A 21719-nucleotide genomic window follows, 5' to 3' on the forward strand; every position below is an offset into this window, starting at 1 on the left:
AAAGGAGCTACAACTTGATTCACGTGGTGGACCAGAGCACAGTATGGATGCAGAGGAATAACATGAATTGAGTGAGATCAGATGAAATCAGAATCATTGTTGGAGACTCATATATAGGCTAAAAAAAAAAAAATTGTGGTCTTGGAAATGCCTTAAAAAAAGAAGAGAGGCTAAATTTGAGAAACCTTTTGCTGAAATAACCCCAAACCTCGGTTTTTACTTCAACTTACAGTGCTAGGCAAGGAATAATATGACTGTCTACTCTTGCTGTATACATGTGCTACATACAGGCAGACCAAGCACACTCTAACTGTATGCTTATACAACTGTTGGCATTGCCTTATCTTTCTGTGCTTGTATGTACACTGTCAACTTTGAAGAAATACATGCAAGACACGTTTAGGACTCAGTAAAAGGAACAGTACCGGCAACCAAAGCTTCTATTCGTGCATCACTTACCTGGGTAACAGCAACACTTCTGTACCAATGAGCACGTGTGTGAAGTGCAAACCTGTGTGAAGTGCAAACAGAGCTCACAGGCTGGGTAAGCTTTGTCGGATGTTCAGCAAAGTGGACGTAATGTTGCATAAGGAAATACACTATAATGGAACTGGCCTAGATGAAGGCTTAATCCTAAAGCTGAGACAGAAAGGTTCAAGAAAACAACTGAAGTGTTTTTTATGGAAGCAGAAGTAAGCAATATGTTCTATCTGTCCCACTTTACTCAGGACAAGAAGCCCAATTGTGGGTTTTACCTGCTTGGTTAGGCCTTTATAAAGGATCGCTTAAAATAATGGGACAAAGTGATCCCACATATCCTGTTACAGCTGTTCAACCTGTAGAAGAAAATTAAAGTTGTGTTTGTTTTATTGTGTACATGTTTCATTTTTGCACTTCAGGCAATTTACATTACACTACAGATAAATTTAGTGGTGGGATAAACACCTTCTGGAGTAAGTGTGGATGCCAAGGAGCAACTCGCTCTGAGCTGTTATTTAGTGAACCTGCTCCAGGTCTTGTTTAGACTCAAAGCCCGGTGTAAGCTCAGGGAAAGAAAGGAAAGGGGAGAACTTTTGCTTCGAGGTATCTTGTGCCTCCTAAAGGTGAGCTGACCCCATTCCCTCTGGAAAGGGGAGCAGGCTGAGGGAAAACTGCAGGATGCTGGGCAGCATGCACTTGCTGTCAACGGTGCCTGTGTATAGGAGGAAAAAAAAGAGGAGCTGCACTGCATCTCAGGAGGGCAAAGGATAGATTTCATTTTAAAGGCTCACCTCCAACTGCTGCGCTGTTGGTGTGCCCACTGCTTTTGTGGTGCATGCTGCTATGGTCATAGCTGGGCATGCACAGCTCCATAGTTCTAACCACAGTATATAACTGGATAATAGAGGTGAATATGGAAAGAAATACACATTTTAATAGGATGAGGAAACTGGCAAGAATACTCTCTAGCATTTGTGAAATGATAATCCAGCAATCTCCTGGACTTTTTGTGCCCAGGGCCTGTGAACATGAGGCTTTTTGCAGTTGTTTGAAGATGGTCTCATCTAGGTTTTTTTTCCCCCAATCAAGTAGTCAACAGTAGACACCTACTACAACATCAAGCACGTTGGGATGCCCACTAATCAGGACCTGTGGGCCCTCCCTTGGCTCCTCTCATTCATCCCAAGCCAGAGCTCATGCATTCCTGCAGCTCTCACACAAGAAGGGCAGCTTCTCCTCCTCATTGTCCTGGGCTGTCCTTCCTAAAAAGCCTGTGGGCACCCTCTGCAGCCCTCCCATTGTGTGAGCCATCCCACCATGTCTCCAGGATCCGGATGAGATCATAGCCTTGTAACTGCACACAGACCTCTCATTCCTTCTGCTTGCTCCCCATGCCATGTCCACAGGCACTCGAGATGCTGATTTCCCAGAGGTAAGACAGATATACCCACCATGCTGGCCTGTAGGCCCTTCCTTATTTGTGTGCACAGACCTGGAGTGATCCCACTTCAGCCCTCTTCTGTTGATGCACCCCACACACTCTGCTTAGCACCTTGGCCCCCACCTCCTCACTGGGCTACAGATTGTTGTCCCTCTCTCATCACTCCCAGCTGCCCTGGTGGCCAGGCTGCCTTGGGCTCTGGGCAGTCACTGTGTAGTCACTACACAACTGCACAGGCTCCCTTCAGCAGGAGCTTGGGCATCAGGAAATTGCATCAGCCTTTTAAAACAGAAGATTTATTTGCCATCAAGGCAAAAGCATCAAGTGGTAGGGCACAACTTGCCTCTGTTCCTCTAATTACTCCCCATTTCTAGAGATGTACATGATTTACATCAACTTTTCAGTAGTGCCAGAAGAAAGCACTTGGCAGAAATAGTCTGTTCCTAAGATGGAAGAATAAAGAAAAGCTTTGAAATGGTTACAGGTGTATGAAAAGATCTAATGAAGAAATGGAAGTTGGAAAGAATCTGAGGAACAGGACCAAATTAAAACACTTCTGCACAGTTTGCAGTTAATTTGTTAACACAGGAATCCATTTCTACACCATATATTATTAAAGAAGAGACTATTAGAGAGTCATATAGGACCATAATATCAGCTGGGAAGTCACCAATAGTATCATACATGCAAGAAACAGAAAAACCTGTTAAGTCAGCTGGAAAGTCCTCTGTATCTTTCCAAGGGGCCTGAGAGGCTATGGGTTAGTGCTACTAGTTGAACTGAATTCAGTATCTCAGCTGAAATAAATTGTTATTTTTAAAATCCCACTCACATTCTTCTATTTCTTTCCATAGAAATAAATTACTTTCCTTATTGTCACCAATAAAAGTAATTTAACATGGTACTTAACTTCTTCTGGAGATAAAAGCTAGCCTGATGCCAGGACCAAGAGCTGTGCACCCTGGAGACAGCTTAGAGGACATTTCTTCTAGTTTCAGAATGTGATACTGTTCATCTTTAACATTTTTAACTTGTAGCTCTCTTTTATGCCTTACCATTAGGTTTATGCAATCTACATCCCATTAAATACCTGCATAGAAGATAGTCAGATAGAGAAATAGATGCTTATTTGAAAAAGAAGAAAATAAGACAAGCTAGAAGTAAAACTCCCAAGCGCAAAGCAGATCTCTCTCTCACAAAACCACTATTACCATGAACAATAAGCATCACAAAGTAACTCTCTAAGGAGATTCTTCCTTTAAAGACAGAAATTTGGAAGCATAGAGTAAAAAATACTCTATCATAAAATACAAGGAAAGATTTGCTATAGCAGCTCACTCATAGTTTAACCCATCAGTGACTAGGCCTCAAACAGCTGCTCACTCCCTCCCCATGTCAGGATCAGAAGACTAATGGTGAGAAAACTCGTGGGCTGAGATAAAGACAGTTTAGTAAGTAAAGCAAAAGCTGCACATGCAAGGAAAGCAAAACAAGCAATTCATTCACTGCTTCCCAAAGGCAGGAGGGTGTTCAACCATCTCCAGGACAGCAGGGCTCCATCAGACCCAGTGGTGACTTGGGAAGACAAAGGCCATCACTCTGAATGTCCCCCCTTTCCCTCTTCTTCCCCCAACTTCATATGCTGAGCCTGACATTATCTGGTCTGGGACATCCTTTGAGTCCACTGGAGTCAGTTGTCCCTCCTGTGTCCCCTCGCAACTCTTTGTGCCCCCCACAGCCCACTCACTGGTGGGGTAGGAGGCAGAAAAGGCCTCGGCTCTGTGGTACAGAATTATTAGGGTATTAAAATCCAAGTAAAATTACAGGAGGCAGGGTGCCTGGGATGGAAGGAGAACAGTGAAAAACTGACTTGTGCAATATACAAAATAATCTAAGAGAAAAAATGTACTGTAGTACACAAAAAATCCCATGCAAGAATCCATTCTGTATTAGCAATTAACATTCAGGAAAGTGATTGTGAGACCTTTTTGTGTAACTTAAGATACCAGCTCAGTGTTACGCAGCTATCAAAAGTAAATCCAGAATACAAAGAATCATTTGGAGGATCTCAGAGGGGAAAACAAGAAGTTGTCATATCACCATATAACATATAGGGCATCCACATCTGGGATGCTGTATGTGCACCAATTCTCCTGTTTCAAACGAGTAACAAGAACAGTTACCAAATAATAGCTTATATATAAAAAGAGATTAATTAGGACTTCTCACTTATTAAAAAAAAAGGTAACAGTCTGTCACTAGTAAAGAGAATGGAGAGGTGTTTTCTTATGGTGAGGTTGCTTCTTATGGTAAAAGAACCGGTAATTTTAAGATACTGAAAAGCAAGTATAGAACATGTACTTCTCACAACAACAAACTGTGTAATTGCAACCAGCGGCTGTAGAGATAAGAACATAGATGGATTTGAGAAGTGATAGGAAATCCACTGAGAATAAATTAATAAAGTTCTTAAAAACAGGTATGACTGTTGGAACGTGAAACTCCCCAAGTGATGGACAAGGTGCTGAAATGTGTCCAGAAACAGGAAACAAAGCTGGCGAAGAGTCTAGAGCACAAGTCTGATGAGGAGCAGCTGAGGTAACTAGGGTGTTTAGTCTGGAGAAGACAAGGCTGAGGGGAGACATAATCGCTCTCTACAACTACATGAAAGATGACTATTGTGAGGTGGAGGTTGGTCTTGTCCTCCCAAGAGACAAGCAATACAGGACAAGAGGAAATGGCCTCAAATTACACCAGAGGAGGTTTAGACTGGAGACTAGGAAAAACTTTTTCACTGAGAGGGTTGTTAGACACTGGCACAGGCTGCCCAGGGAGGTGGTGGAGACACCATCCCTGGAGATATTTAAAAGCTCTGTACATGAGGTACTGAGGGACATGGTTTAGCAGTGGGCTTGGCAGCATGAGGTTAGCTGTTGGACTTGATGTTCAGGTCTCTTCAAACCAAACAATTTTATGGTAAAACAGTATTTGGGGGTGTGCATATAGAACTGCACAAATGTCACAGTAACATGGGTAATGGGAGCCAAGACCAAAGCAAAACACTGAGATTTAACTGGCCCTATTCACACAATTTGCTGGGAAAGTTAAGAAACACAGGACACATCCCTCTAATAAAGACTAAATACAGCTCACATGCAGCAGTACAGGAACTCAGTACAGGAGACTTCATGCTTCCCAGTCAACAATCTACCATTTCTGGTAGGCTCTCACAGTACTTTTAGGTACTTCCACAGAGCATCTCAGTTACAAGGATGCTGTCATACAGGATCCCACCTTGAACCATGTGCAGAACTGTGCTCTTAGTTAAACAGCAAAATCGCACCTGAACGAAGGAAGGTGCCAGGAATCCCCCTTTGCCTCTAGCGTGTTAGTGGAGCACTAAAAAATGTATACTATAAAAAACCAAACCAATCCCAAATCCCTTCTAGTAAGGATTTACATGAAAATTGACCTTGAAAGATCGACCCACAAGGCAACAGTGAGCCAAGAGCAGGTTTCTATACATGTGGCACTTGAGCCAGGCAGCTTTCAAATACTAAGGAAAACCCTAAGGAGACAAGGAAGTAGTAGAAGGCACCTGTGTATTCAGGTACTGTCAACATCAGGAGCTAACAGACAAAACAGAAAAAATAATGTAAAATGCAAGCTGAGTCTGATAATCATGTTTACATCTCCTCACTCTTTAATATAACTAAGGAGGCATTCAAGAAAGGCGACAACAATGTTTGCAATAACCAACAATCCAAATCACATCAGAAGAGATCTTAATCATACCCTTAAAGTCATCTAAATCTCCCATAAGAATCTCTTGTAACTACTTTTTGGACTGAACAGCAGCACTTCCATGGAACTTTTGATGCAAGTTTTTCACTTCTAAAATGTGGACATCCAATTGCTTAACAGAGGATTTTACAGTTTCCCTCAAGGATGTCACGAGCAAATATTTTAACAGAAGTAGCTGGCAGACAAGTGCATTTGTCAAGGCCAGTCATAGGCAGCATAAGTCAGCAGGACTTCCAAGTATTCTTTCTCCTGCTCAGAACATACACAGGTTAAAGTATTGCCCAATGCCGCCTTTCCCTAAGGGCTGAGAAGCACACTGCTCAGAAAGTGAGCTTTGTAATGTTCAGCATGCTTCCAGCAGCCCCAGGAATGCTCTGCTTTGCATTATGATCTAGCCTAACAGCTAATGCAGCTTGTAGAAACATAAGGACGTAGCTGGGGAAAAAGTCCAGTGAAAATCATGACTGATCATCAACAAGGATCTGTCCTCTTACCTGTGTACTGGATATGGCTCAACAGTAACTCACACAAAGCCTCAGTTATTTACTTGGCAACTTTATTTTTTATAAGTTATTGGTATAAAGTTTAATATCTAATTATACAGTAATCTGGTGACTTAAAGGGAAGCTTATTTTGTCCTTTTTAGTGTCTTTTGCCATTCGGTCCTCTGATGTATTTTAAGAGGCCCACTGTTACATTTGTACCTTGTATTTCTGTACAAAACCACTTCAAGCGTTCCTTTTGTTTTTCTGAGTAGGATGCAGAAATCATGCATATTGTAGACAATATAATGATTAAGGAAATATTTTCCTTTTTAAACTAAGGCAGTTAAAACCCCGTGAATATCGGTTACATAACTGGGAAGAGTAAAAAGGCTTCCTCAGTGCTCATTTATTCTTTGAGCAAACACCATGTGCAGTAAGAAACACCCTCTCGGAGTTGCCACCGATTTGATTGCTGCCTGCATTGAAAAGGTAGAGATTGTCCAAGACAGCATTCAATTATGTACATTTTATAATGTCACTAACCCATCCACTTTTGCATATGAACTCATCAGCATTAAGCATTGTGTAAAACCACATGCAAAACCTGCCATGAGATTTTTTTGTTTTAAATAGAACCAAAATGGTAAGTTTTTGGAAAGGATATTTCAATGTTAAAAAAAATAGAGTCTATTAAAATGAGCACTTCAAGTAACTTAAATATCTTTAGCAAACATGTCCAGCAAGAAGCTCTCTGTAAAACAAATTGTTCTTAGAACAAAAAAACTAAGGAATGGCTATTTAGACACTAATTCTTCAACACAGTGGTGGGTCTGTGTGAAACAATTTGTAATCTAAATAAAGTGAGTCCATTACACTGTTAAAAAAACCCCATACATTAAACAAGACTGATTAACTATTGCATTTCTGTATTTACAAAAGTGCTTAGCGTAACAAAATTACCTAAAAAAATATAAACTTTACCAATATCATTTGGTTCTATGTGTACTCCTAGATCTGCACTTGGAGAAAAATAGTATTTACATCACTAAACAAATTTCCTATTATTTTGAAATTTAACAAAATTCTCCCCAACAAATGGACCCCTACGCAGGTCGACTCATTCCACCTGGCTCATCATAAGTGGAGCAGAAACAAATCCGTGAGTGCCGACAGCTCTAGCCATTGTCTGTGGCATTAGAGCCCAGCACAGACTGCCGACAGATCGGGCACGTTGAGTTTTCGGAAAGCCAGCGATCAATGCAGTGGATATGAAACTCGTGCATACAAGGTAACTGCCTTAGCTTATTCCCTGTTACGTACTCATTAATGCAAACACTACACGTTTTACTGATTTCATTTTCAGCGTGAATATCCCCATAGTTCCGAGTAGAAAGATTGTCAATCTGCTCTTTGGTTAAACCTCGTAAACGATCGTCATCGTCATCTTCGTTCAGCAAGAAGAAGTGGGCAAGTCGTAGTATGGGCAGCGTTCCACTCTCCACTAGGTTGTTTGCATCTTGAGACTGCCTGTTATCTTGGGTTTCGTTACTGCGACCGCGACGCCGAGGGTCACCGCTCTGCCCATCCCTTTCCCTGCTGCCCTCTACTGCATGCCTGTTGCTGGACAAAACCTCACCTGGGTCGCTGCTGCTGTTTGCTGAACTGGAGCTATTCTGCTCTGACTGTACATCCGGCAAGGAATGACTCCCTCTTTGCACTTCTGAGCTGGATTCAGTTTCCATTAAAGAACTCAGTTCTCCAAAGCCTGTCATAATTTGCCTAAGGATTGACCGAAGGGCCACCGAGGAAGGTTCCCCAAGCCCTGTTTCCGAGATGCGCCGCAGGGGTATCCGTATAGTGCTCACATAGGTCCGAATGCCCGCACGCTCTGAGCGCGATATTGTCCGCCGAAATCCCCCACTGTCACTTTCAAAGGTGACAGTGTTTTCTGCCATTCCTACTCTAGAACGAGTCCTGCTGGCAATACTGTCCCGATCTCTATTTTCTCCGGGACGAATTCTTCTCACCTGAAGATCTAATGTAATTGTTGGATGCCTCCTAGCAGCAGCTACGGGTCTACTAGATTCCTCCTCTTCCGAAGTCATTCCCAAGGATGGGGCTACACTGGAAAGTTGAGGACTCTGAGCATTACCTCTCACTTGTTCTCTAGCAGGCTCTGGAGAAGGCAGAGCTGTTCGCCTTCTACTTCTGCTGGCTCGCTGTGCGCTTCTGTCCTGCCTCTGCCCACGTTCCTGAGAAGGAGCAGCACCACCTTGCCTTCGCAGCGGAGAGCGGCTTCGACTACTTAAAGTGGATCTCAGCCGCAGAATTTCTAGTCTTTGGTTTGCACCCATCCGAACGTTAGCTCTAGCTCTACCTCTTGTGACTCCTGTAGAAGTACCTCTTCCTGGCATTTCTCTTCGTTCACCAGTAGCTGCAGAATTATTCCGTGTGGTATTAGTTTGGGAAACACCTGCTAACTCCCTCCTTCTACTCCTGAGCCTCCTTGAGACTGGATGAAAGTCTGCTTCAGAGCTCTGTGTCACAGAACTTCTCAGAGACCTGGTCCTTGCAGTGCTTGAAGCCTCACTGTTTGCCTCTCTCACAGCCCTGCTCCTCGTTCGTGGGGTTACTGGACTGACAGCTCTTTGATGTCTTCTTTCTAGATACATTCTGCTACTATCTATACCCACATACTCCTCACCAGTAGTTTCAAAACTGTTATGCTCGTGATTTATATTGATTTCAAGACTAAATCTAAACTCCCCACTGTTTGGATTTGTTCGACTCACGGCTCTCCAGGTCTGGTTCCCACTCTGTCCACTGCGAGTGGCATTTCCCGTGCGACGAAACGTGTTCAGCCATTCAAGCAAAGAGTCACCATTTGAGTTTTCCCCAAGAACATCAGAATCTGAGAGAAACAAAGAATTGCAGGCACTCATACAACTGCATGCTCAGCATATTGCGATGCACTCCAAATCCTCTATACTTGCTGGGCCCTGACTTCAGAAGTGATATAGCAGCAGGGAAGCTACCTTGCTACGTTAATGTAATTTTGCTCAACATATGCTACATGTGAAAACATTGGCAACACTGATCACTTCAACATAGAATTTTTGTCCAAGGGGCAGACACAGAGAAATCAATATGCCTATATCTTCTGAGAAATAGTTCAGATTTAGGTGGTCTATAGTTGTACTTGTCCAATATCTGTCCTTTGCATAAGCTATCAATTTGAGGGTACCCTAGTTAACTAATTTTGATAAAGCAAGGAAAAAAGTATGTCATTTTGTCTGCTTTTGGAAAACATGTTAAAAAATGTTTTGTATAAGCAGTGGAATAAATGACACCTGGTTGTAAAAGATTTACTCTGTTTGTGCAAGCACACCCTTTTGCCACGACAATAAGAAACACAACTCTGTTCCCAAATCTCCTCCAACTACAAGCTCAAGAGTAGATACAACTGTTGTGGTTAGTGCTGACTATGTACAAAGCAAGTCAAGGGTCATGTCCACAGCAAAGGTTTCCCACTGAAGGCATTAGATTAAACTACTTTGAAGAAACCTGCAAAAACTTTGGTATCTTTGTTTACGAGTTGCCCATTCCTCTCCCTAAATCTGACTAGAGGTGGCCAGACGATTAAGCCAATATTGCCGGGGAAGTGAAGACAGACAGTGTACATCATTCTAAGGAAAAACATGGCGATGAAACAACAGACCACCACCACAGTGGGGAGATCAACTGTTTCCCCATTACTTTTTTTTCTGACTCAACTTCCCTAATACATGATAAAACCTTTTAAGAATTAGAAGAATGAAAATTATTTTTGTGCTGTGAAACTTACTAGCAAAGGGAAACCATGAAAAGAGGAGAAAGTAGTTTGTAGTTGACATAAGTCAGTTTCCATTAAGTATTTCAAGTTTGTTTTCATAGCATTAGGTAATCTCTCACTTTTAAAACAATCCACAGGGCCACAATGAAAAAACAAGACTTGAAATTACTGGCACTGAAATCCACCATATTTAAGTGCAAAACAGTATTCATGCATCAGGCACTCTGCATATCTCTATATACCTCTATGAATGAAGAATGTTTACCTCCAACAGTTCTACCTTCATCTTCTTGGTTATCCAGATTAGTCTGGGAGGCCAGACGCTCCTTAGCCCCCTCCAAGCGTTGCTGCAACTCTTCTGCTGTTATTTCCCCTGAAATAATTTACATTTTGATAATGCTGTTAGATAAGGCATTACTATTACTGGCTCAATGCAGCCATACAGAAATAATATTTTCTACTTTGAATTAAAATCTTCAGAAATAAGGTAAAATTTCTGATACCAAAAAGAAAACAGCACTACTCCAAGACTGTAATGCAGGTACATAGACAACAGAAAGCAGATACTGAGGTGGAAGTAAAAAAGATGCTGAATGTTTATCAATGGCATGCCAATTTCAAGTAACTCAGAGCCCCTCAAAATTGCCATGTAATAATACATATACTTTAGTGTGCCAGATGCTATTTGGGTTTGGATATTACCTATATATGGAGATGTTGCATTTGAAAGGTTGTATTTTTTTTTCCCAGCTTTAGTATCTATTTCAGCTTTATTTTTGCTGCTTATCATCACTTTTGAATGGAAATTGAGGGTTTTTCCCTTTCTACAAAGCCACAGAAGTCAGGCTACTCAAGTGCTACAACCACATGCAGTGCCTAACAGCAGCAGCATTACTTGACATTACATGTTTCCTACTGACTGTATACACATCTCACCAGGAGTGCCAAGCAGGTTGCGGTCTCTCATTAACCTGTAGTCTTCTTCATTGAGCTCATTAATGAACTGGTAATAGGCCTCCTCCCTGCTGAGGCGCTCCAGCTGTCGCTGTCTTTCATCCTCACCACGGCCGTGCTCTCGGGAAGGCGCCTGCTCACGGCCGCTGCCCGCGTGGTGCCGATGGCGATCCATAGTGATAATGCCAGGCTGTCCCCAACAAAATGAGATTGTAAGACTGCACAGTAATCACTGTAAGAGTTTATCTAATTTACAGTAAAAAGTTTACAGCATTTCCAGTGAAATTAGTTTATTAATATCTGAAATGAACCAAACTCCATGTTATTTGCCAAATCAACATTGTAGTTTATTACACAAGTAATTTGCATCTAGCTTGCTGAAAAATAGCTAAAAGTGCCCTTAGCTCACAGAAAGGGCACACCAGTTGGTATAGCAACTTGAAAACTAAAAAGCAGTAACTGCTTTGGGGTTTTTTTAAGCTAAATATTCTAGAAAGTTAAAGCAATACCATAAAATACATTTCCCTTTTCCCAGGTAAAATACAACAGCAGCACAGAGTGTTTTAAAAGCTAACATGTCATTATAAATATAGTTCTCTAAGTATTGGACTGTCATTACCCAGTGTAGATTCCAAATAACCACAACTACCACTTCAGAGAAGGCTATCTTCCATTTGAAACATTTACTGATAAGCAGGTAAGGCTAAACAATGGAGATAGATTCTCTCCCATCGGTACTACTCCTCACACACCACAAAACCCAGACAGACTCATTTTTGGTGGAACTGCCTCTATTGACATTCTTACGTTTCTTGAATACTTTCCTTACCTCTCTAATACAAGGATTAGCTAGCAAAGGGACACCCACCACCAACTGATGTAAAAGAGAAAGGGCTAAACTTTACCCACAGTTCTTCACTTTGCAAATATTGAACCAGTGGGCCAACACTATTAGAAGGCACTAATAACCTTCCCTTGTCAGAAAGGGGTATCATCTACATTTATTTCTGCATCATTGCCATCTCTCTCCAGTTAGGACTCAATCCTGAGCCAATCAGCTCTCAGATCAACTTTTCTAACTGAAGCCTGCTCTTCAACATTCGATTTTAAAGCAAAGAAAATGTCATCCTGTCAATGCGGCTTCCTGGTTAACAAAAGCCACCTGCAGAGGCAGAGACCTGACAAGAGTCCTCTTATCCAAAGAGGAAATTAGCAGGACAAAAAACCCCAAACTTATGGCCCAACTCCGCTTGTGTGTGATCAGAAAATTATTGGTACCACTTTTTTTTTTTTTTCGAGGTCAATTCACAAACAACTCTGAATGATGGGGGAAACACACAACAGCATTCTCAGCACACTTCCAATCAGTAATTAGTCTTCACAGGAAAGGTGGGTGATGAGACAACAAACAAATCAAACCAACTATTAGATATACATTCAATAAAGAGTAAATCTTTATCACTGCTGCCAACATATACAAAGAATCATAAAATGTATTTGCCAACCACAGAAGCTGGCATACATTTAATATACCCTTCGCATGTTCTTTGTGGGGTCCATTCTGATGCATCCTGGGTCTCCTCATTTTTGACCCCATGTGCTACTTCTATTCAACCCCTATGGCCAGGCAGCTGCCCTTCTATATATCTTTTCCCAATCATCTGCCTCCTATGCCAACTACTGCAGTTTGATGTATTTAGTATTTCCTTCACAGATCTTTAAAAGAAATCTGACCTGAGTTTAAGACATTTTCTAGTCCCACAATATCTGTGGGTGTTTTCAATTTACTGTTGCCCTCTTGGCTCAGCCTCACAAGCTGTAGGTAACTGTTTTCATTTCCCAGAAGGGCTATGTTCAAATCAGCAGGTTTCTAAAGAAAAAATTCTCAGCTAGCTCTTCCTCTTACTACCCTGGTTTCCTCAAAACGAATGCAATTTCCACCCACCTTCTCAACAGTACACAGTTAGAACTATAATTACCCTGTTCACATCCCACACAACTAATCTCATGAAAATGCCCAGTCCATGCTGAACCAAATAGTAAAGTGCCTCTGTCCCAGCTGACATACAACTTCACATAGGTAAACCTGGGAGGGGAAAGAGGACATAAAATTCATTTAGTTTCACTCGCCACTGCTATTTACATAACAGCCTTAAAACAACTGTCTTACTGTTGGCTTGGCAATGACCATAGTAAGTTAACTGACTTTCTGCTTTTCTTCCTATATTGCTGCATGGAAAAAGAAAATGACATATAAATGCTTAAGGTATATCCACTATGTGTGGACCTCGTGAATCTAAATTTTAACTGCTGTTTTAAAGAGAGGTTCTTGACTTTTCACTTCTCGCCCCCAGAAAATCTGAAAATCTCTTCTTCAGATTTTGTGGGTGGTAGAACAAAACTACCCGTTTGTTGACAACTGTATGGTAGGGCAGTTAGTCACACTCTTTTAAGTGACTCACTTAGAAACAGTGAGAAGTGTGAAGTGTTCAGTAGTCCCATCTGTTTAACATAACTGCACGGATGACAACTACTACCCATATTTATCAAATGCCATCAGAACCAAGTACTTTGGCATCTAAAATAATTCAAGAGTATTGAAGAGTTGAAGGCTATTAAGTTCTGTGATGTACAAAACTGAAATTGAAATCCAGTTATGACTCAGGATTACTCGTCTTTTGTGAAGAAACAGGGACCACATGCCAACAGTTTATCTGTTTTCTAGAATTCTCAACCAAATACTTTCAGTTCTTAATTCACAGTTACTCTGACCCCTTCTTAAAGATTCACATTCATTTTTAACTCAGCGAAATATATCTTATGCTTTTAGGTTCTGGCCTCTTGCCATGAGCTACTATGCCCCATTCAATTAGGTACTCGTTTTCTGAAAGACTACCACCTGATTGCAAGCAAGACGATCACGGAGTTTCGATGAGGCAGCCTCCCTGACTGACTGGGCGATTTAGCATTTCTGTCACATCGCAGTCTCCGGGTGAGATCATCTCACCGAGTTTGGGAAAAAAAAACCCCAAAACAACAACCGAAAAAAACCCCAACTGAACAACTCAGAAATCCAGAGAACCCCTCAGAGCCTGGGGAAATAGGTGAGGGAGAATGAAAGACAGATAAAGGAAAATCAGAAGATAATTAAGGAATAGGCTGCAGGACACCCAAAGCCGTCCAGGGCCTGGGGCCGCCCGCCCGCCCACCTCCCGCAGCCCCCAGGCCGGCAGCAGGGCCTGCAACTCGCAGTCCCGCGCCAGGCTTTGGCTGTCGGCAGGCCAGGGCCGGGCTCCGCGCCCACAGCCGGCGGCCGCGGGGAGCCCCCGGCTGGGCCCGGCCCGGCTGCCCCCGCCGCCACAGACAGTGCCTGTTGCCAGACGCCGGGGGGAGGGGAGGCTGAGGGGAGTGACTGACGCGGCTGCCGCCCAATCCTCTGCCCAGCTCGCGGCCACTGGCCAATCACGGCCGGGCAGGGCAGCCCATATCCCCCCGCGGCTCTCCTCCCCGCGCTCCCCGGCCGGGCCCCGCCACTAATCGCCACCCGTCGGGTCGGCTCCCTTTGGCGCGGCCCGTACCCACTGCCGGCCGGGGAGCGGCATCACCCGTTGGGGCAAGCCAGGGAAGCATCCACGCTGCCGCCTGTCCCAGGGGGGAAGTCTGCCGGGAACGCAACCGGGGACACCCGAGAGCCTATCCGTGCCAGCTGCGTCGCCTGGGACGAGGCGAGGCGGCTCGGCTCAGCCCCGCTCCCCGCGCCTCCCGGAGTAACCGCCGCTTACGCCGTAAGGAAACCGACCCGTGGGTGTACAAGCGGCGCGCTCCAACCCCGATTGCGGTCCGGGCGGCTGCCGGCAACCGCCGGCGCAGGTTCCGAGCGCGCGAGGGCGGCGCCCGCCGCGAGCCCCGCCCCTCTCGCCCATGCGCGCAGCTGCGGCGCCGGCGGCCGGTGGGCGGGGCGCGCGTGCCAGGGCGTTAACGGCCGCTGCGCGCGCAGGCCCGCGCTGGAGGGAGTGCGGGCGTCGGTGCGCGGCGCTGAGGGCGTCCTGCCGCCGCCCCCTAGTGGCGGTGTCGGCGCCGCGCTGCCCTCAGACACTGGGTAGCACCGTCCGGTCGTTTCAGAGGTTTCTATAGTGGCCCCTCTTCACGGAACCCCTTAGACCCCTTCATTTAATACCGTAGTTCATCAAAGCGTGATTTGGATTTTGAGTTGTGGTGAGCTGTGAGAATTGCAAGCAAAGGGTATTCAAAGAGTATTCAAAAGTGGCAGTGCCCAAGTACCCATGAGCTGAGGCCTCCAAAAGAAGCAGCTGACTGACGACTGCAGTTACATTTTGGGCATAAATTGTAGGACTATGCACGAAAAACAGCTTCTAAACAGTTTCAGCAAGACCACAGTGTTTAAAATGAGAGATTTGCTTCATTTCTCTGTGTGGTGGTCTTAGCCATGGCTGAGTGCTAGATGCCCACTAAGTCATTCTGTCACTCCTAAACTGGACAAGAGAGAGAAAGATGACAAGAGGTTCCTGAGTCGAGATAAGGACAGGGAGATCACTCAGCGATTAGCATCATGGGCAAACCAGACTCAACTTGTGGAGAAATGGTCTGATTTTATTAAGAAACAATCAGAACAGGGGACTCCCACCCCCAGCAGCACAGGGGATGGAGGTTACGGTCAGTTCATTACAGATGGACTTTGCTGCTGCTTCCTCTCAGGGAGGCCTCCTCACACTTCCCACTGCTACACTGTGGGGTCTCTCCTACAGGAGATGGTCCCCCATGAGCTTCTCCAATATGGGTCCTTCCCACTAACTGCTCCGCATGGGCCCTTCCTACAGGAACAGCTCTTCACACAGTGCACCAACGTGGGTCATCCATAGGGATGACAGTTGTTCAGACACTGACTGTTCCAGAGTGGGTCCCTCACAGGGTCACAAGTCCTGACAGCAAACCTGCTCTGGTGTGAGCTCTTCTCTCCCCACAGACTCCAGGTCCTGCCAGGAACTTGCTCCAGTGTGGGCTTCTCACAGAGTCACAGCCTCCTTCAGACATCCACCCGCTCCAGTGTGGGGTGGATTACTGCTCCCTTGTGGACCTACATGGACTGCAGGAGGACAGCTTGCTTGTCTTCACCACAGTTCACAGGGAATCTTTCTTCCAGTGCTTGGGCACCTCCTCCTTGTCCTTCTCCACTGGGCTGGTCTGTGGAGATATTGTTCTCACATTCTCACTCCCTATTGTTACTGCAGTTTAGCAAGGGTGCAGCAACTTCTTCCCCTTCTCAAATACATTATTCACAGAGGCATTAATCACTAATTGACTCAGCCTTGGTCAGAAGCAGGTCCATCTTAAAATTGAGTGGCAATGACCCTGTCAGCTACAGGGGTAGCCACCCCTGTAGCACTCCTGCTACCAAAAACCTGACCCACTACACTCTGTAAGGTACATAGCAATGTTCTTTCATTGTTCAGTGTGTGTGCATTAAGAGGAGGGAGCCTCCATGCACTCATGCAAACACTGTGAGGCAAATGAGAAGCACCAGTGTTCCCCAGGCCTGTCCTGTCTCCAGCCATGCCTCAGGCTAAGCCTGACCAGCAGAGCCTGCCATCCTCGTGCAGCCCACGGGAGCCCTGCTCTGTGCTGTGCCTGCTTGCCCTTCTTGTGTTCTCATTAAAGCTCTAGGTTTTTCTGGTTTGCCTAGCTTGCCATTCACTACATCCCTTCTTCACAGTACAGTGCTTATCAGCTGCAGAACAACCTCAGCATCTTTAACTCTGTAATATCATGACCATTTTATTTTACCAAAGCAGCATAAGCATGCAGCTTCAGTTACTCATTTGATACTTTATAATAAATTACATAAATAATACAATTATTACTATTATTCCCCCTCCCCAGCTCTCTCCTTAGCCTTGCATTTTTATATGGGGATACTTCTCCCATTTTCCATGATTCTGCCTCTCCTTTCCTTCTACAGGAATCTCCCCTCACCTTTGCTGTTTTCTGATCAGTGCCTTCACATAAACTTGTGTTTCAAGCTGTGATTTTAGCCATTTCAATTTGCAGAGCCTTAGAAGTTTTTCACACAAGGTGTGAACCCTTTCAGTACACTAATTGCTGATATGCTGATAGCATCCACAAATTTTCTTCTCCAAGTTGTTTCTGCAGCTTGTTTGAAGACAACAGAAGCTCTCAGGCTGTGACAGAGGAGCACATTTCACATCTCAGATAAGCTATTGGAATCAGCAAAATGGGAGTTTCATGAGAGTTTCATGTTTTAACTGTGTAAAAGCACCTTATGCCTAGAATATCCAAACTGCTCATACTTCTGTTTGAATCAAACATGTTTGCAAAAATAAAGTTTGGGTATTTTTTGTGCTGTTGGTCTCAATGCGAAGCAAACCCTCACTAATGTGTGAGGTAACAGGAAGAGCTCAGTGCCAGCTTCCAGAACAATACCTCTGCTCCCCACTTCAGCTAAGCACCCCAGGATTTCTTTGTTCTGGCTGAGACAAAGAATTACACAAGATTTGCATTTAGTTTTTTTGTTCCTTTACACCTCTTTTGTGGCACTGAGTAGTTTCCTTGAGACAGACTGATGGTTCTGAGACATTCTTGCATGTCTTGGGAGACATTAGCACTGACTATTTCCTGCTCACTGTGTTCAAAAAATGGAACCCTTGTTATCCAGGTTCCTAGCCACAGTATGAACTAGTCTTGAGTTATGATTTCCTTTACCTGGAGCAATCAAAATATGTCCTCCTGAACATCATTTTTATTTTTGTAATAAAAGTCAGAGTAGTGGCTGGATCCCTTGAAAAGTCAATTTCTTCCCACAATTATTTTTTGGAAGCTTTTCCTTTCATAGTCTGTTTTTAACAATTATTATTCCACAGTCAAACACAACATCTCTGTTATCAGCCCCACAGCAGGGCTGCTCACCCAGAAGAAGGTTGTGTTTCAGACAGACAAATAAATCTGTATTTGCATACAGAGACCTTACAAGTAATTAGTTAATTTTCCAGTGACCTGGCCTACAATGCAGAATTTCATGTTTATGTCCTGTTCATACTGATGTTTCACAACAGTACACTTTACATAAGTTCAGTATTTATTTTATTCTGTGTTGTTAATACAAAATAACAACAGATCTTTCCTGGAATATTATTATTGCACTGTAGCAATGCTTTCCAGAGTGAGATTCTGTCTTTGGAACTATAATAAAAGTAGCCTATGGAGGGCAGCAAACCTCACGCAATTACTAATTTTTGTGGTAAAAGAAAATCCGTAATCCTGGTTTTGATTGTTCAGTCTTTTTAGTTCTTTAGAAAGTAACTTAATTATATTTTATTACTTGATATAATATAAAGAAGACAGAACTTTATAATAATTTTTTTTAGGTGGATCTTACTGTGCACAGATGACACTAAAATGGTGACATTCTGTTGATGTGCTCGGGAAGAACCTGGCCATGCTGGAGGAATGAGCTATCAAGGACTTCACCAAGTTCAACAAGAACAAGTGCCAAGTCCTCTATCAGAGTGTGAGCAGCCCTTGGGGACAATGCTGAGTGGGAACTTTCCTGACTGGAAAGGATGGGGAGTTCTAGTGGGCAGTGGTCACACAGGAGTCCCGAGTGCATCCTGGCAGTCCTGAAGGCTCACAGCTCTGTGTTGAGAGGAATATTGCCAATGGATTACCAGGAAGTGATTGGGAAGTGATGATTTCCCTTTGTGTGGCTTTTGTTTGCATGTGGAATATCATGCCCAATTTAGAGGGCTCCAGTAAGACAATCCTGAATGAAAAATTATTATGTTCAGCTGTCGGCAGCAACATGATAGTGGGCTGGAGCAATTGCCACATGAGAGAGGCTGTGGGTACCAAGGTTTCTTCACCTGGGAGAAGGGGCAGCTTGCCAGTACTGATGAGGAGGCTACGGAGAAGGCAAGAGCCAGGATTTTTACGTATAGGACTAAAATTTTGCTCTGAGGACAGTCAGGTTGAGAGAGGCTGTGGCATCTCCCTCCATAAAGGATTTTGAAGACCCGAGTTGCCAAAGCCTCAAGCAACCTGTATTTAAAAGCAGCCCTGCTTAGAGCAAGATATTGAACTAGATAACATCCAGAGACCCCTTCCAACCTGAATATTTCTATGATGCTGTTTACTGATCAAATATAAAATAATAAAATAATTTTCACTCTCAGGGCTTTTTTCCCCTCAGGCAGGGCTCTTTTCAATAACAGAGGGAACCTGGAGTTCATGGGCTGAATTTTCAACATCTGTCGAGGCTCTTGAGAACGGGTTCTCTGGCTTCTTTGGGAGCATAAAACAATCAGGCTGATAGTTACTGTTGGTGGTCCTGCGTCTGGCAAACAGACGTTGCACCAAGTGCAAGCACAGCTCTCCTACACAGCACCTGGATTCATCAAAATTATTTATGTCTGCTAATAACTTGCATTCCTGCCAGAATCTGGGACACCTTGTTAGGTCAAGCACATCACTAGTCTGATCAGCTTTATAGTAGAGTACAGTTAAGGGCAAAATTTAAGAAACTCAACACATTGCTTTATATGCAAAACTATTTTTAGAAGCAGCACTTTACTTACCTGTTTTAAGTAAACGGTGTTCTTAAATGCTGACAGTATTGAGCTCACTCACTCATCTGCACATTAACAACTGCAAGGTTTCTGGAAAATGCTCAGACTGTGCAAGTGTGATAGTTTGTTTTCCTTTACACAGAGAAAACAAAAAAAATCTCATTATTCCCTTGTCTGTGGCTTTCCCTTTGGTCTAAGCAAAAGCAGGAGGTATATGGCACTTAGCGGAATTGGTCCTTTTTCATGCAGTGCCAAGCTGGGAACGTGTTAGTCACAGTGCTAAAGAATATCTGTTTCAGGATATGGAAGACCTTTAGCAGGTAGCTATCTGAAAAAATCTCAGAAAAGCAAATTTATATTCAAATTTGGCAAATTAGTAAGCAGACATTCTAATGGCATGGGGCTGTGATTGAGCATTGTAGGTTATCCCCTAATACAAAGGGGATGCCAAGATGACAAGGCAAAATCATTAAAGATAGACTGTTCTGTCTTGTTTTTCTCTATTTATTAAGACTGAAAACCACATTGCAGGTAGGTTACTGTACATTTCCCAGCTGTAAGCTGTAAGTTTTGCTTTACAGACTCTGCTTCTAGCACCACCACTGTGGCCATTAGCCTCCAGACATGCAACAAAGCCACCTTTGCTTTCAGTAATGCTGCTCCAGCTCAGATACAGAGCTCACTTTATGTGGTGCTGTACCTCAACGGGGAGCCTGCCACCACAACCCAGCCACTCCCCAGGCAACCCTGGGCTTTCACCTGAAACACCATTCTCTACATTCCAAGATGTTTACTGCCACAAACAGTCCTTGACTACTTTCCTCTCAGGACATGGCTTGCTTTGATCACTCTCTGCAAGCACATTATCAGTGCTAACATGGTAACAGTGGTTTTCCTATGGAGAACTGGGATTTTCTTCACAGATGTGGTGATTTCAAACAAAATATATCTAAAGGGTCTTGTGTATAGGAAACATTAGAAATTACTGTCCTGGTTTAGCCAGGAGCAGCTTTTGGCTTGGTAACAGGGGGAGCGGGTTGCAGTGAAGACCCTCCCCCGGCTCCTAGGTTCAGACCCACCTCCGGCCCGGCTGGGCCAATCTGGCGCCTCTGCGATCACTATTTAGGGGACGGGAATTTGAAATGCGAGTCGGGAGGTGGAGAGTGATACAAGATGGAGGCCACCACGCGGACCCTTCAGCTAGAGAAGGAGGAAGGAACGAGAAGCAGTAGACCGGAGACCCCTCTGCAAGCCGTGGCGAGAATACAAGCTGTGCCCCTGAAACCTATGGAGATTCGTGGCAAGACTGAGAGCCACCGACAGCTCCGTGTGGGTGAGCCCGGACGGGCGGGGGACTGTGTGGGGAGATGGCCATGGCCCAGGCCGTGTTGGAGAGCCTGCGCGCCGCAGAGCAGCCCCACACGAGAGGCAGAGAGGAGCTGCAGCCTTTGGAATAAGTGGGCATCGGAGCAGCCCGTGCAAGTCTGCCATGCTTGTGAGTTACCCCACGGACTTGCAGGGAGGACTGGTGTGGAGTTCACCCGTCCTGAGGAGGGACAAACGGCAGAAGCTCTCGGAAACCGACTGACTGAACCCCCCACTGCCTGCCCCCCCGAACCGTTCAGGGGGGGGCAAGGTAAAAACACCGGGATCAGGGCTCTGACCCCGGGAAGAGGGGAGGGGTGGCAAGAAGGTGTTCTTAAAAAGGCTGGTTGGACTCTCCATTGATGTATTACTCTGGGTTGTTTCATTTTGGTTATGTTTTGGTTGCTTTTGCATTAAATTATTTTCTGTTTTCTTCCCCAAAACCGAGTAGCCTGGTCTGTTTTGTCCTGAACCTTAAGCGGCAATTAAGCCCTCCCTGCCCTCGAGCAATCCTCAGCCTCTTCGGTACTCGAGGCTAATCGTGGCCTTTGTTCCCTGATGGGCCTAAACCACGACAATTACACAAACTTGTTACAGATGGATATGATAAAGAGAGCCATGAATGTTAGAAGGAAAAAAAGAGAGGAGAGCTCCAAAGAGCCAAATTCAGTGGGACATGTTAGGCATATATCTTGAAATTTATTTCTGAGACAGCATGAAAGGAGGGAATACAAAACAAACAATAAAAGATAATAAATCCT

General features: G+C 44.2%; 1 protein-coding gene across 4 annotated transcripts; it reads right to left on the bottom strand.

Annotated features, from left to right (window-relative positions):
* Positions 1-6264: 6264 nt before the first annotated feature.
* Positions 6265-21049, bottom strand: RNF6 (ring finger protein 6). Of its 4 annotated transcripts, XM_061993023.1 has the most exons (5): positions 20673-21049; positions 19603-19725; positions 10979-11186; positions 10308-10415; positions 6265-9121 (listed from the first exon to the last, which is right to left on the bottom strand). In XM_061993023.1, the coding sequence occupies exons 3-5, from the start codon at positions 11169-11171 to the stop codon at positions 7386-7388; spliced, it is 2037 nt and encodes a 678-aa protein (XP_061849007.1). In that variant the 5' UTR covers positions 11172-11186; positions 19603-19725; positions 20673-21049; the 3' UTR covers positions 6265-7385. The 4 variants fall into 4 exon arrangements, with proteins under 4 accessions (XP_061849007.1, XP_061848998.1, XP_061848989.1 ...); XM_061993014.1 differs by lacking the exons at positions 19603-19725; positions 20673-21049 and adding an exon at positions 14575-14760 and having other exon boundaries at positions 10323-10415; XM_061993005.1 differs by lacking the exons at positions 19603-19725; positions 20673-21049 and adding an exon at positions 14575-14759.
* Positions 21050-21719: the final 670 nt, after the last annotated feature.

This window comes from Colius striatus, chromosome 1 (assembly GCF_028858725.1).
Source record: "Colius striatus isolate bColStr4 chromosome 1, bColStr4.1.hap1, whole genome shotgun sequence".
In the NCBI taxonomy this organism is placed as follows: domain Eukaryota; kingdom Metazoa; phylum Chordata; class Aves; order Coliiformes; family Coliidae; genus Colius; species Colius striatus.

What these genes read in the sequence shown, in the direction of transcription:
- RNF6 (XM_061993005.1), bottom strand. Translation starts at nt 14,598, where the DNA reads ATGCCGCTCCCCGGCCGGCAGTGG. An exon ending in CGCTCCCCGGCCGGCAGTGG is followed by an intron (nt 11,187 to 14,574) that starts GTACGGGCCGCG and finishes TGTTGGGGACAG; the next exon opens with CCTGGCATTATCACTATGGA. An exon ending in CAACCTGCTTGGCACTCCTG is followed by an intron (nt 10,416 to 10,978) that starts GTGAGATGTGTA and finishes AAATTATTTCAG; the next exon opens with GGGAAATAACAGCAGAAGAG.